This window comes from Convolutriloba macropyga, chromosome 5 (assembly GCF_964194025.1).
Source record: "Convolutriloba macropyga chromosome 5, txConMacr16.3, whole genome shotgun sequence".
NCBI classification, from domain to species: Eukaryota; Metazoa; Xenacoelomorpha; order Acoela; family Convolutidae; genus Convolutriloba; species Convolutriloba macropyga.
The window spans coordinates 51,881,900-51,897,493 of NC_134472.1; the positions used below are offsets into that span (position 1 = coordinate 51,881,900).

General features: G+C 35.2%; 1 protein-coding gene across 1 annotated transcript; it reads left to right on the forward strand.

Moving 5' to 3' along the window:
* The first annotated feature begins 9,766 nt into the window (after window positions 1-9,766).
* LOC142340084 (uncharacterized) lies at window positions 9,767-15,233 on the forward strand. The gene is made up of 5 exons (XM_075390498.1): window positions 9,767-10,098; window positions 10,188-10,410; window positions 10,659-11,132; window positions 11,409-11,534; window positions 14,886-15,233. The coding sequence occupies exons 1-5, from the start codon at window positions 9,956-9,958 to the stop codon at window positions 15,009-15,011; spliced, it is 1,092 nt and encodes a 363-aa protein (XP_075246613.1). The 5' UTR covers window positions 9,767-9,955; the 3' UTR covers window positions 15,012-15,233.
* The last annotated feature ends 361 nt before the right edge of the window (window positions 15,234-15,594 follow it).

Sequence of the window (15,594 nt, forward strand, 5' to 3'; positions counted from 1 at the left end):
TGGTTTCATTCACAAGTAATCATTCTTTTTTCATTAACGTGCACTGCCATATTTAGAACCGCTAAATCGCTTATCATTTAAAGTTTAAACAGTGAACTCTAAATGTGGATGCAAATCGTTGACTTCTTGAAGCAATTTATTGGTGTCGTCTTATACGGTACATTTGTAATCTACATATCTTTCCAAATCTTTCCGTTTTCTGCCATAAACCACTACTGGCATATTTGTGCAGTTCAGACTTATCCAAACGACATCCGCAAAATTTCCGTATTGCTCTTCGTTAATGTAAAAAATATCAATTTGTCAAATTAAAATTACTTCCGATGTTTAAAACAAACGTTTTCGAACTTTACGTTCGTCGTCAGGTTAAAACTAATTCACAAATTGTGAAAGGATAAAATAAATATGTATTTACATTTGTCTGAGACCATTAAAACAATTCTAGGAACTATTCTAAAAAACTAAATTGAAAATGTTTTCCTGTATACAATATTTAGCCTATTTACAACTCATATTTACATCTGTTATCAATTTTTTTAAAAACTATCCCAGTCCAGATTTTTCGATATTGGCCATGTTTTTGTGTTTCTATGGCTATTCCAAAGTTGCCCTAACCTTTAGTATGCCTTTTGTGAAGGTTTTGCAAATTTCGTGTCATGCACAAAATGTTTTGTCCTATGAATCCTCATCTAGTCAAAAATTTGATTTGAACTAATATTTAAGCGTGAGTTCCCGCCCCCCATATTCATCACGTGTTTAGTGCCGGCATCAGCTTGCTGACTTATATAGCTCTTTGTTATACTTATGTGTTTGTCACGATTTCATATATACATAATTTGAAGAGTAATTTTAACGAAGTTTTTTCACTCAATTTGTTTCCAGTTTTGCAAGTTTTGATGTTTTTCATTCCTTTTACTATTTTAATCCATCTTTGAATGGCACTATCTTCCTCAAAATTACAATGTTTTTTATTCTTTTAATGGAAGCGACAGGGTCTTTTATATATTGAGGGAAACCAACTTATAGCTGATTTGTCTTTAAATGCTGCTCAAGATTGTTGTGTAACGCATATTGTTGTGTAACGCATTTGCTTTCTTCAGAAACTCAACTTCAATAATTTTGCAAAATTTATTATCATATCTTTCAAAGATTTTTGTTTTCAACTTACTTTTGTTTGCGGTCAACAGGTTTTCGTTTCGCTCGACAATGATTGCATGCCTCTTAGTGTACCTACCCATCTGCTAATTTAGTATTTTGGCTTCAAAATGTTATATGATTGTACAATTTCCTGCTTCGCCGTGCCCTCAAAATAATTCGTCCAAAATGCTCGCGAGCCTCTCCATTCATCTGGTGGAGCTACTTCTCATTGCTTTTGAAATATACATCCGTTACAGCAATTCTCAATAAAGATTTCAAATTATGCCACTCTAGTTGAACATTATTTGAGGGTAGCCAATAGAAACAACACACAATCTATACAACTTCTAAATCAAAAAATGATATGGCAATTAGTTAAAAACATTACTGAATTCTCTTCTTCGGTTTTTTCATGATCTTTCTGAGACTCCAGGTCAACGGAGCTGTCGCAGCCATTTTCTGGTAATCTGACAGCTATAATGCTAATTCTTAGGGTTTGTCTTTAGAGCCACTGAGTTGACCTTATTAGGTCCGTATTGATGTCAATCTGTCGACGGTACTGAAGAGTGAGAACTACTCTATTAATTTTACCCCATATTGTTGATAACCGACGCGATTGCCATCCTACAAAACAGTTGAGGTAATCGTTGAAGAACAGTTAATTAATAAACAGCAGTTTTGGCGGATTGCATAATATTTAGTTTTATTGTAAAGCTTTTCTCGTATTGATATATTTATTGTTCCAACACCAACTTTTCACAAATTGGGGATTATATATGCGAGGCTGGCTTTTTGTTCATTCAAATCTTCATTTGTTGCTTACGCATCGTAGAGAAAATAGAAAACGCCATTTTCTTTGCATCAGGATCTAGTTTTGACTTATATCCGAAGTTTGACTTATAACCTAATATCCGAAGTTTGAAAAAGGGGAAAAAGGAAAAATGGAAAAGAAAACATCGGTAGGGGGCGGGGGCCTTGACAGATCGCGTTAAAATTTAAGATAACCACAAACACAGAAATTTTAGTAATTTTTAGAGTCTTGATTCAAACGACTAATGGTTTGAACTATTTGGCCAAAAATTTTGAAAAAAAAGCAGTTCCTTCCGCGAATTTTCGTTTTTTTTTTATCCGTCTCTCAGTCTTCTGCTGATATACAACTTTTGTAAGAACTACGGCATCTCTGTATCGACCAGATTTTTTGGTAAATAGAAGCCTTCTGGAAATTTAAAACTCTCAAAATAGCAAAATGTAATTTTGAAAATGTAAAACATAAAGCAGAAAAAATCTTTTAGAAATTTTGGTGTTAATTTTCAAACAATTTTTCTTTCGTCAGGGCTAATCACTTCAGATGTTTCCAAACTACGTAGACGCGAAACGGTTTGATGGAATGAACATCAAATTAACAAAATTCATTATTGAAAAGAAAAGATGGAAATCTTAACTTTTTTTATTTGTATTGCTTATATTGTCAGAGCAGATTGTTTGAACTAACGTCCTCTAGTGTAATGTAGAACATCTGAGTTTGAGAGATAGAGTAAATATTGATCGCTAGGCTGAAAAACTTTTTACAAATGTTCATAGTTTTTTCTGAAAATTAGAAGAAAAATACTTTTACTTCTACATTTTGAAATTGCTCTTCGAACTGATCTTCTACAATCTGTGAGCAGAACATTAGATTGAAAAACCCAATCATTTATGATTATCAATATCATAAAAAATATAGAGTGGTTTTGGAAGATGAGGAAATTCGTTTTTTTTCATAAAAATTATTAAGGTTTTCATTATGTAAAAGCTTGAGTGAAAAAGCCCAAACGTTAAACTCGAGAATCAATTTTCCTCAAAATTAAACAAAGGTATAATGCAGTACAGATGAATTTGAGAGTCAGAGAGTTTATTCAATGACCAGGCTGGAAAACTAAATACAAAGGTTCATTCTTTCTGAAAATCAAGAAATATTTTCTCTTGTGTTTTGAAATTGCTTTTCAAACTAATCTATTGCTGTCTACAAAAATTCAGATGTTTTGTTAAAGTCTTTTTCTGTTCATATAAAACTTTCTCCAAACTTGAAAACTGAGAAGGCCAGAACTCAAAATTAGCGGAAGACTAATGTTCCACTATGCTACCATTTGAAAGCCTTTAGCGACATCATTTAACGTTCCCCTACATGTTTTTCACAAGTGGAGGTTGAATGCAAGATTTGCCAAATTTATATTTGCTTCAAATTCCGTTTTTTAATGTTTTAAATTTCAACTTTTAAATCTAGCTGGTACACAAATTTCAACTTTTAATTCTGGCTGGTAGGACATATGCAAGTTTGTGATGAAAAAAAATGGCCCCTTATTCTCAAGAAACAATTTAGAAGTAATTTCAGAAAAGTTTATAGCAATTTTTGTATATTTCATACATACAAAATTTGAAATTTAATTTTTTTTCTCTCAATTTGTTTTCAGTTTTTCAAGTTTATTGCTGTTTTTCATTCCTTTTACATTTCCATTCGATATCTATGAATGGTACTCCCTTTCTTAAAATTACTATGTTTAAGTCTTTTCCTGGGGGCGACAATGTTTTTTTTCTTTTATATATATATATATTTATATATATATATATATATATATATATATATATATATATATATATATATATCAGGGGAAACCAACTTATAGCTGATTTGCCATAATGCTACTGAGGATTGTTGTTTTCTTCAGAAACTCAACTTCCTTTCTTTGCGAATTTTATTATCGTATCTTTCAAAGATTTTTGTTTTCAATTTAATGTTGTTTGCTGTCAACCGGCTTTCGTTTTACTCGACAATGATTGCATGCCTCAGTGTACCTAGCCATCTGCTAATTTGGTATTTTTTGGCGTCAAAATGTTTTATGGTTGTAAGATTTCCTGCTTCACAGTGTCCTCAAAATAATTCGTCCAAAATGCTCGTGATGCTCACATTGACTGTCCATTCTTCTGGTGGAGCTACTTCTCATTGCTCTTGAAATATACATCCACTACAGCAACTCTCAATAAAGATTTCAAATTATGCAACTCTAATTGAAAATTATTTGAGGGTAGCCAATAGAAACAGCACAAAAACTATGCAACTTCGAAATCAAAATATGATATGGCATAACACCAATATGATATGACATAACACCAATACACAAAGAGGGCGATAAAGCTGCAATCAATATGCATAGACCAATTTATTGCTTATGTTGCCTCTCAAAAGTTTTCGAGAAACTTATGTTCAACAAACTCTATGAGCACCTTAAAGGAACACTTCACGGTTCACAGTTTGGTTTTTGGGCCTCAACGTTCAGCAATTATTTAAATGTTATGCTTTCTAGACCAACTGTACAAAGAAGTCGACTCAATTGCACATGATGAACTTTTCGTTTTCTACATAGATTTCCAGAAAGCGTTTGATACAGTACCCCACCACAGCGTTGTTGCAAAACTGTCAGAATCAGGGATTGGTGGAAAAGTGCTCAGATCAATAGCCAACTACTGCGACGACAGAAAACAACGTGTTCGCATTGGAACCTCAAAGTCGAGCCTTCGTGACGTCACTAGCGGCGTACCGCAAGGTTCAATCCTTGGGCCACTACTTTTTCTCGTCTACATAAATGATTTACCACAAAAAATTGAATGCAGTCAAACCTACGGTTATGCCGATGATTACAAATTGCTCTCTAATAAAAAACATGAACTTCAAATTGATCTCCAGAAATTAAATGAATGGTGCAATAACAACGAAATGCACCTCCATGAGAACAAATGCAAGATCCTTTGTTTCAAGAAAAAGTCGCTCTCTACAATAAAAAATGAAACTGTCAACATCTCGTCTCATCAAAAAGTTCTCGCTCGGAGTACAAGTTTGTGATAACCTCACTTGGCATCAAAACTCAAGCACACGAGCCTCCAAAACTCTTAAAGCACTTTGGTACCTCAGAAGAAATCTTCACCACAGAACTCTCCCTCAAGTTAAATTAAACGCATACAAGGGTTACATTGTACCAATTATACCCTACGCCTGTCAAGTGTGGTATCCGTCTGAATGCGATCTAGTACTCATCGAAAGAATCCAAAAAAGTGCGACGAAATGGATAATAGGTTCTTCTCTCACATATAAGGAAAATTCTGAAAATTCTACCTCTATCTTTTTTACTTCGAACTTCACAGCTTATTACTACTATGTGATCTCATAAACAATAAATACAACATGGTCATAGAAAAGTATATACATTTCAACAACAATAATCGGACGAGACAAGGCGCGAAATGTGAAATCAAACTTACGAAAAAACGATTATTCAAAAGCGACGAAAATTTCTGGTCGGGAACAGCCTATCTCTATAATATTGTCAAAAAACACACAGACCTTACAGACAACAAAAATATAAAATATCGGATCAGCGACATTTATTGGAAATTCTTTTTTAGAAGTTTTAACGAAATTGACATGTGCACTTAGAGAATTTGCTGCCTGTGCAAAGGTTGTAACCCTATTTCGAAATTATCTCATTTATAACGATCAATTAGGGTGCTTCAACCCGTGCATTGCAGAAGCCTGAACTACTACTACTACTACTACTACTACTACTACTACTACTACTACTACTACTATGGTTATTAGTTAAAAACATAACTGAAATCTCCTCTTCGGTTTTTTCATGATCTTTCTGAGACTTCAGGTCAACGGAGCTGTCGCAGCTATTTTCTGGTAATCTGACAGCTGTAATGCTTCTTCCTAGGTTTTGTCTTTTGAACGATCGAGTTGACCTTATTAGGGCGTAATAATGTCAATCTCGATATAAAGAACGAAACTTATCCTCAACACTGAAGGGTGAATTACTCTATTAATTGTGCCCCATATTGTTGATAACCGACGCAGTTGTCATCCTACAAAACAGTTGAGGTAATTGTTGAAGAACAGTTATTTAATAAACAGCAGTATGTTGTATTGCATTGTGTTTAGTTTCATTGTTAAGCTTTTCTCGTTTTGATATATTTATTGTTCAAACACCAATATTTCTCAATTTGTGGATATATGCCAGGATGGCTTTTTTGTTCAGTTAAATCTTCACTTTTTGCTTACACATCGTAGAGAAAATAGAAAAGCACTATTTTTTAGCCATCAGGATCTTGTTTTGACTTATATCCGAAGCTTGACTTATAACCTAATATCCGAAGTTTGAAAAAGGGGAACAATTTTAAATTTCGAAGGAAAAATGGAAAAGGAAACATTGGTACGGGGGCGGGGCTTGATGAATCGCTTGAAATTTAAGATAACCACAAACACGGTTATTGTAGTAATTTTAATTATGTTAAAGGGAGTCTTGATTCTAACTACTAACGATTTTAACTAGTTGGCAGAAAATTTTGAAAAAGCTGTTTTTCCGCGAATTTTTGTGTTTTTTATCCGTCTTCCTGTGTTTTGCTGATATAAAACTTTTATAAGAACTACGGCATCTCTGTATCGACCAGATTTTTTGAAAAATAGAAGACTTCTGGCAATTTAAAACTCAAAATAGCAGAATTTAATTTTGAAAATATACAACTTGAACCAGAAAAATTCTTTTAGAATTTTTGGTGTTAATTTTGCAAACAATTGTTTTTTCGTCAGGACTAACCACTTCAGGTGTTTCAAAACTACGGTGATGCGAAACGTTTTGCTGGAATGAACATCAAATTAACGAAGTTCATTATTGATAAGAAAAGATGTAAATCAGAGCAGATTGTTTGAACTAACGTCCTCTAGTATAATGTAGAACATCAGAGTTTGAGAGATAGAGTGCATATTGATCGCTAGGCTGAAAAAATTTTACAAATGTTCATAGTTTTTTTCTGAAAATTAGAAGAAAATTACTTTGACTTCTACATTTTGAAATTGCTCTTCGAACTGATCTTCTACACTCTGTGAGCAGAATAGTAAATTGAAAAAAAAACCCAATGAATTATGATTATCTGAATCATAAAAAATATAGAGTGGTTTTGGAAGATGAAAAAGTTCGTTTTTTTATTCATAAAAATTATTAAGATTTTCGTTATATAAAAGCTTGACGAGTGAAAAAGCCCAAACGTTAAACTCACTGAGAGACAATTTTCCTCAAAACTATACAAAGGTATAATGCAGTACAGAGGAATTTGATAGTTAGAGAGTTTACTCGATCTCAAGGCTGGAAAATAAATACAAAGGTTCATTCTTTCCGAAAATCAAAGAACATATTTTCTCTGTGTTTTGAAGTTGCTTTTCTAACTAATCTGTTGCAGTCTGCGAAAATCAGATGTTTTGTAAAAGTCCTCAGATATAAAACGAACAGTGTTTTTGAAAAATGGAAAAACTTCCTTCCAACTTAAAAGAGTGAGAAGGCCAGAACTCAAAATTTACTGAACACTAATGTTCCACATTGCTACCAATTAAGAGCCTTTAGCGACAGCTTTTAATTTTCCCATCATTTTATTCACAAGCGGAGGTTGAGTGCAAAAACTGTCAGAATTCTTAAAAAGAATGGAAATAGTACTTTATATTTGCTACAAATTGCATTTTTTAATAATTAATACACAAATTTCAATTTCTAAATCTAGCTGGTAGGACATATGCAAGAGTTCGAAAAAAATATATATGGGCCACTTATGCCCAAGAAACAATTTAGAAGAAAGTTCAGAAAACTTAATAACAAATTTCATTGTCGGTTTCTCAATAACAGAAATAATTGCCAGTTGAAGTCGAAGCCTTGTTTTCCAGATGAAACAAAGAAGACATCAATGAACTTTGAAGAATAATTAGTGCAGATCAGTTGACAAAAAGAAAATTTTACAAGTATTTTGGTGTATGTGGTTGTATTCATGCTTGTGTGGGTGTGTATGTGAGTGCTTGTTTGTGTAATGTTTGTTGTATGCGTATGCGTGGTTAGGAGTGTGAGAGAGGGAGAGGAAGAGTTAGGCTGAGAGAGTTAGGTACTTGAATTGTTTGACAAATAGACGAAGAGTGCAAAAATTGTGAATCATGAAAAAAATGACTCATAAATGAATCATAAAAAATACTTGTTACAAATTGCGGATTTATATATGTCCGAATCCATTTTTTTTTAAATATCTGGCAGTACATCTGCAAAATTTTGAAAAATTAATTGATACTTTATGCTCATGAAACATCAAATTTGACAAAATTTTCAAGTTTCGTGCAAAAAATAGAATTACCGATATAATTGGCTTAACAAGTCCACGACTAGTTATTAAGATCAATCAGAGAAAACCTAAATGGACGGTGACCAACCATTTGTAAAGATAAGTCGTCATAAGGAAAATTGTCAAAAAAAATGTTTTTTGCTGTTGGGGTTTGTGTTTGTGTGAAGTGTTTGTAAGGTTTTTCTGTGTCTTTCAAATTATACTAAACTTATCGTTCTAGAATGTGCTAAAGAGTTTTCGTTTTTGCCTGTCGAAAATACCGCATGTTTTTCGGTTCAAACGGTACAAGTAATTTTCTCCAATGTAGAAAAGTTGCTTTCGGATACTCCCAGCAGTTTCTCTGACTGAAATACTGGTTCTTTTTGCAACGTTGAGAGGTATGTTGGAAGATACTGTGCTACGCTCAGACTCGCACGTGCCATCATGTTTCTACTTTATTTTCAGCTCGTCATATAGTTTATGAATATTTTGTGCCAAAAACGGATCTATTCTGTTTTGGCCCCTTGTTTTTACGCCCCTCGTTAGAAATTATATGTTATATAGCACGTTACTATGTAAAAAATAACACGTGCACCTGGGGGCATAAAAGATTTAAGCCCACTAAGCGGGGGGGGGGCAAACAGAATAGATACCCAAAAACCATATTTTATTGTGTAATGGATCGTGCTCTATGACGGGGGTTTCATAACGAACTGGGGATCCAGTTTTCTGATAAGTGAATCGACGAGTTTGGGAATAGTTACCGTAGCCTAAATCGAACAGCGGTCTTCGATTGGATTTGAATGAAGCCTCTTTTAATATTGATTTTGACGTTTTTGTTCTCGGACAATATAAATATAGCAATGTGATTACTTGCTTTAAGAACATATTGTAACGAGTGAGGCAAAATGAGCTTAAGAGCATCGCCATTTAATTGGTTTATAAAACAGCGTATTCAATGGCTACCAAGAGGTGTGTATTTTGACCGTCTAAGCTTCAGTTTGAAAATTGAGTGAAGTAGCCACAGCTGTAAGGTATTTCCCAAAGTTAATCTTATCGAACGCCTCTTCTGGTCAGCTGATTGTTAGCTAAGTTTACTTAAAATTTGTGGATGTCGCCTTTTGTGCTTGTTTGATCTAATTCTCGAAAATTCTCGTATTTTATAGTTCTGTTTGCTTTAGCTTTCGGTTGCAGTGAACTTTGTATTGCATTCGACTAGCCACGATAGATTTGGTGCCGTAGTAAGTGCTCGATTCCGATTGGCCAAGAAACTTAATTCACTTTCATTCCGATCGTACTTTATGTCGACTTCCTTTACCTGACTACTATTCTAGAAATCGTGAATGGCTGCGTTTCCTTGTTGGATAGTTTGACCTGCTTTTCGTATCTGCGACGAAAATATTCTTCTCCAAAATAGGTGAGTAATATGACATCATAAAGTTTACCTACTACGAAAGATAATCAATTTCATCAGATAATGAAATGCGCCGATTGCCCTCATTTTTCTACCTTCAAATTTTGAATCGGTAGCCCGCTAAATTGTAGTTTATATCATTGCCAGCTGCAAAATAATAGCTTTTACTTAATTTTGTTGCAATCATTTTAAGGTTCACAATTTTTTATTGTTTTTGGTTGGTTTGATTTGGATTTAAAAATGTGTGCTTCGCCCGTTGCAAGCATGCCGAGGTCTGTTCCCATTTTAGCTAGTGCCTTCACAAAGGCTCAATGGATTCCCAAGTTTATCAAACCCACTTCGGTCGGGGTCAAAAAAGAAGAATATACAATCGACTGTACAAGGTATGTCATCAGTTTGTGTATACTGAAACGGAATCAGCAACTTTGTTGCTTCCAGAAACTGATTAATTCGTTTTTTTTTTAAATTTTAGGTATCAGAAAAACCTTGGGTCGAATACAGAATTGAAAAGCAGAGTTGATGATCTGTACCACCGGATTGGGTTAGTTTACCTGACGAACACTGGAACCAAAGATGCAGCCGAGTTGCAGAAACCCTTCGACCGAATTCTAGGAACTGGTAATTTGTATGAAGGTGGCGCAAATCCTAGATCTGCTATTGAAGGAAATGTGTACGACACTGGAGTGTCAATGGAGGTTAGGAATTAAATACCTTGGTGAGAAGAAAACTGACGCGTTTTATAGACATAAGAAAAGAGTTCCCTGTACCCTTGCATGGTACTATTTAATAGCCAGCCTCATCTGCTCAGCCGGGTATTATAGCGACCCCATTTTTTCCGTTTAATTTTATAGTGTTGGTTATCAAAGAGTAATTTGTGTATGAAAAAGTAAGCAGTTAGAATGTGACTGGGTTGTGTGGAACCAACAATTTAGTTTTGTTTTAGTCCTTTGTCCACTACCACCATGAAATGGCATACGTTGACAAATCAGTCAAGAACGTTTTCTTCACTTGCAGTGAACTCAGTCCAGGAGTCGATGGATCCTCCTATGTCTCAGATAACATTCGAGTTACTAATGCTCTGAGTGACACTGTACTTGGCCGGAAGTTACGAGAAAAGGGCGTGTGTTATGTGAGGAAGCTCACTGATAGAGAGCATTTCCAGAACTTGCCTCAGATTGGGGTATATAACCACTGGCAGAAATCATTCTTGACTGAAGACCCAAAGGTGGCTGAAATAAGAGCAAATGAACGAGGTCTTCGAGTTGAGTGGGGTCGAGATCGATTGATGATAACGAAGTACTTTGCGCCATCCTACGAGTACTGTCCGCCCATAGATAGAAACCTGCTCTATGCCTCGATGGCTGACCACAGTATTTGGTTTGATACGTGGCCGCTAGTTGAACAATTACCACAAGAGGTAAACAGTATTTCCACTCCTCAGGTATTTGGACTGCTGTGCAAATTGGAAGAAATTTCAACGGTTGACACAAATGAGTACAGAAATCAATATTCTAAGTGAACATTTTAGTGCAGTTTTATTTGATGCTTTTTAAATTTAATGATTCTTCTTTGGCATCGATTATCTTGTAATCTGAAATCTTCAGATCTATAAATTATACAGTGTTGATTTAGATGTCATATTTGTGCTCTGCGTGTTTCAAAAATTGAATGTGATAAGTTGATTGCTGTTTAGGAGCGGCCTCTGAAGATGACGTATGGCGATGAGAGTGAATTCACTGACAGTGAAGTGGCACAACTGGTTGATGTGTACGATGACTTTGGCATCCAACTCGATTGGAATCCGGGAGAGGCTGCCATTGTAAGTCCAGTTTCTAGGATTAAATGACATAGTACCCAAAATGCCAAAATTCCAACACCATTTAACTCAAGTATCGGAAAATTAATTTCCTTTGATCTATGTCGGAATCTGTTTGCGCAATTAGCAGTTGTTGATGCACTTATGTTGCCATCATTCTTTATGATCACTTGCATGCGAAAACCAGAAGAAATATTGACCTATATCTTTAATGAGAATATATATAACGAGCAGTATTTGTAATCTGCATACGCACATGATGTTTCAACCCATCAAACAAAGTATAGAATTTGAAAAGAAAACTCGGTTATCACTGATTTGAATCCTCAGTTATGTATTGAGCTGTGATATGATCCCAATCGACGAGCTAGCGAGATTGATTGTTCATTCTATGTCTAACAAAAAAACAAGTTGGGAAAGTTCGAATGTTTCATTTTTGTTGTCGATAATTTTGCCTCTACTTGATTTTACGGCCTTCACTTGTGACCATTGCCATTTATCGGAGGCCGGAAGAAAAGCCGGAGAAAATATATGCTTGAAAATCAACCTGTTCTATTAAGTGAATGCTTGTGAAAAGCGCCCAAAAATAGTATCCTCATAGGCGAACTTGTTCAATTTCTGTTAAATTTTCTAACAGATGGTAAAGTCTACCTTATCTTGTCCGTTCAGACTTCCACTGGTGTCTGGCAGTTTTAAAGTGGAAATCGATTTATGACGAAGACATGAGAAAAACAGCACGTATGATAAATTGGGTTTTAAAAGAAATGAATTGAAAGAGGTGGAATACTGAAGTGATCGAAAGAGAAAAAAGTTGAACAATACTTTAGGGACATCTTTTTTCAAATTGAGGATAGTGGATTCAAAAATGTGTGGACAGTGGTTCCGTACATTGATAATGGTTCCTTACTTAATAAACTCCTAGAAATGGAGCTCGTTAGCCTAACGGAAGATCTGTTTAAACTGATATACAAAAAGTTAGGCAAATATATGTTAAATGCCTCAAACGAAGTTCGAAGTAATTATTTTAAACGATTTATGCAAAATTTTTGCCTGATCGTTTTTGAGCTTCTGTTCTACAACATTCTTGCGTGTCTTCTTCATTTTTAATGATTTCAATTGCTCTCACCCCGAACTAAAGTATGATGCTAACATAAAAACGATTGTAGCATAGGATATTACAAGGGCCTCATAGAGGAGTGGTCAATTCTTTTGTCGAGGACTCCGGAACTCATCGAATCACGCTCAAGTCGGATTTTTTGCACCCATAAAGAATTTATCTAGGTTACAGCCCCTGAATTAAATTTCCTCGTCTGTCGTTGTTCGAGAGCAATTTGTTCGACGTTAGTCGGTTAATGTTTTAAGCCAGAAGTGTTCATTTAACTTCATGTTAGTTTGAGTCTGTCCTCTGTTCGACAAGCGGAAGTATTTGTAACGCTAGAAATTCTACGGAACAGTTTCTTGTTTGAATTAAAATTTTTGGATGAAAATAAAGAAAAAAAGCGCCGATAGCTTTGCAGTTGTTGCTCAAATATTGTTGCTGCTGTCGAGTAGCTAATGGATCTGATTATTTTCCGATGGAATTGCTTATTACACTGTGTTTATTAATGTCATAATTGCCTGCTTTAAGTGGTGAACAGACAAAACAGTCCCAGACTCATAGATTATGTCTGTTAATTGCTTATTGATAATATTTACAATCGTTTTGATTTATATTCGGACTATTTTTTCTGCTTTATGGGACTATTTTATCTGCGACTGTTATATCTGGGACTAATTTACAATTTGGTACTTTTGTCCGGACATGGCTTTAAGTATATGAGTCGTAATTATGGACTTGCACATGAAACACTAAGGAGCAGAAAAGAGTAAATGGGTAGTGAAGAGGTCAGAAAAGTTGAAAAAAATTTCGAAGCTTAGGTTTTGCGAAACAGAAATCGAAAGTGTCGTAAGGTATCGATTCAGTGTTGCAAGAGATTTTCCTAGTTGCCTTTTGCATCTCTCTGCAAATAGTATCAGTTAGCTAAAATTGACCAAAAAAGCCAGGCGTGGACGAAGTTTATAAATACCAAAATAAAATTGGACGATTGGAACAATTATGCTTAATGATCATTCTGTAAATGAGAACTATTTAGTAGCTTTTTGAGTTTGGGTATTTTACCAAATTGATTATTTTTGACATTATATGTTGTCGCTGAAACTGAGCTCTGCCAAGCGTGCACTGATTGTCTTTCTGTTTTAATTGCCGCCAAAAAGACTGCGGCTTTTGTGGAAGTTTAGAAGGTTACATGACAATTTACGCAATTCCATTTTAATCAATGCCATTCGACCCAACCTGCCATTTTACCCAATACCAATTTACCCAATGCTCTTTGATCTTTTGTTCAATTATCCGATTACAATTTAGCAGTCGCTATTGCAAGAATGTTTTAAAATGTTGATTCGGACAATATAATCCCATGTTCGGTTGTGATGGTTTCCTATCAAGTCCCACAGGCATTTAATTATTTATTGCTTTCAAACAAAGTTTATAGCAATTATTATTTGATCTCAAACGAAGTATAGCAATTGTATTAGTCCTGTTGGTCTTTTTAGGCGATTTTTCGCTTGACCGATTTTTCTTCTGACCCATTTGACTTCTCGTCCCCAAAAACAGGATAGACAGGTAGCGCGCAGTGGGCATTAAGCTCTCTTAGAGCCTTTCAGCTCACTAGTCTCCAAGTATGTTATTCACAGAAACGGTTTTGGAAACTTATACTTTGGTGTGAAGGGCGATTCTTAGAGGTTGACCCCTAACTCCCCCCCCCCCCCCAATCCCCTGCACATCGTTCAGGCCTTAAGGGCACTGTGCAGCCAAAGATCGCCTCCCACCGTTGCCCCACCCCCCCCCCCCCCATCAGCTCCCTGCTGCGCTCACCTCACGCCCCTACAATTAAGCTAAAAGTCGCCTCACTAAACCGTGGTTAGCAACTGACGAAGTCAACCGCTTGCGGGTCGTTTGAGAGCAATTCGCCCGACGTTAGTCGGTTATGGTATAGTGGGCTAATCTCATATTCAGTTGTGATAATTTCATATCAAGTCCCAAGGGCCATTTAATTTTATAGTCGGCTAAATAGTCGTTCTGATAATTTTAACATTAAGGTAAATTGGGTAAGTTGGCATTGGGTATAATGGAATTGGGTGAATTGTCCTGACCACGTTCAAAATTACCTTATAATTTATCTTGTCAATCAAAATCATCTATCGAATTGGTCATAAATAGCACCTGACTTTTTCTCGGCTTATTATTAGTTACTGCAAAGTATTATTATGTGACTGCAAAGTGCACATTGCGATTCATTCAATCAAATATTTCAGGTGTGTAACTTCCGATTCCTGCACGGTCGACCAATCATACAATTGAGAAGCGGGGAAGTAAGAAATTTGGGTGTAGTTCTGGGCGAATTCTTCAAGCGTCAAGGTCCTTTGCCAGGAAAGTGGTGAAAGGGAAAATGTCATTCACATTTCATTCTCAATGGATGTCATTAATTTCGTATTTAGTAGACATTCAATGCATAAACTCGATGAAAATTCAATGACCCTTGAATGGTCTAGATTATGCATTTGTTATGTAAACTTGAGTCACTTCTGTTTATTTAGTTTGTAGAAATGTAGATTTATGCGAAAGTGTATTCTAGTTTAATTAAAATTAAGTTCTCGTGATAACTTTGGAACCAGTTTTGGTAGAAAACCAGTGAGAACCATTAAATAGACGTAAAATTCAGCAGTACATTATTTGCGACTATTATAATGCTGCGGACTTTTTTATTGTTAGCGTCAAAAATCAGTGAATGGATGTAATATTGATTTTCAAAAATCTTTTAGAAATAATTGCTGAACTCATAACGTAAAAGTAGAACAAGAGGGATTGCTCAGTACTGTGCATTTCATAGAAATTTCCAGCTTGAATCATGGAGGACTTGACAACTCGATCACCCCAGAAGCTAAAAATTTGTAAAATCAGACCGGATTTCAAAAGTAACCCGTTTTTGCTTACTAATGTATGGAAAAAATAGTCAAATAGAAA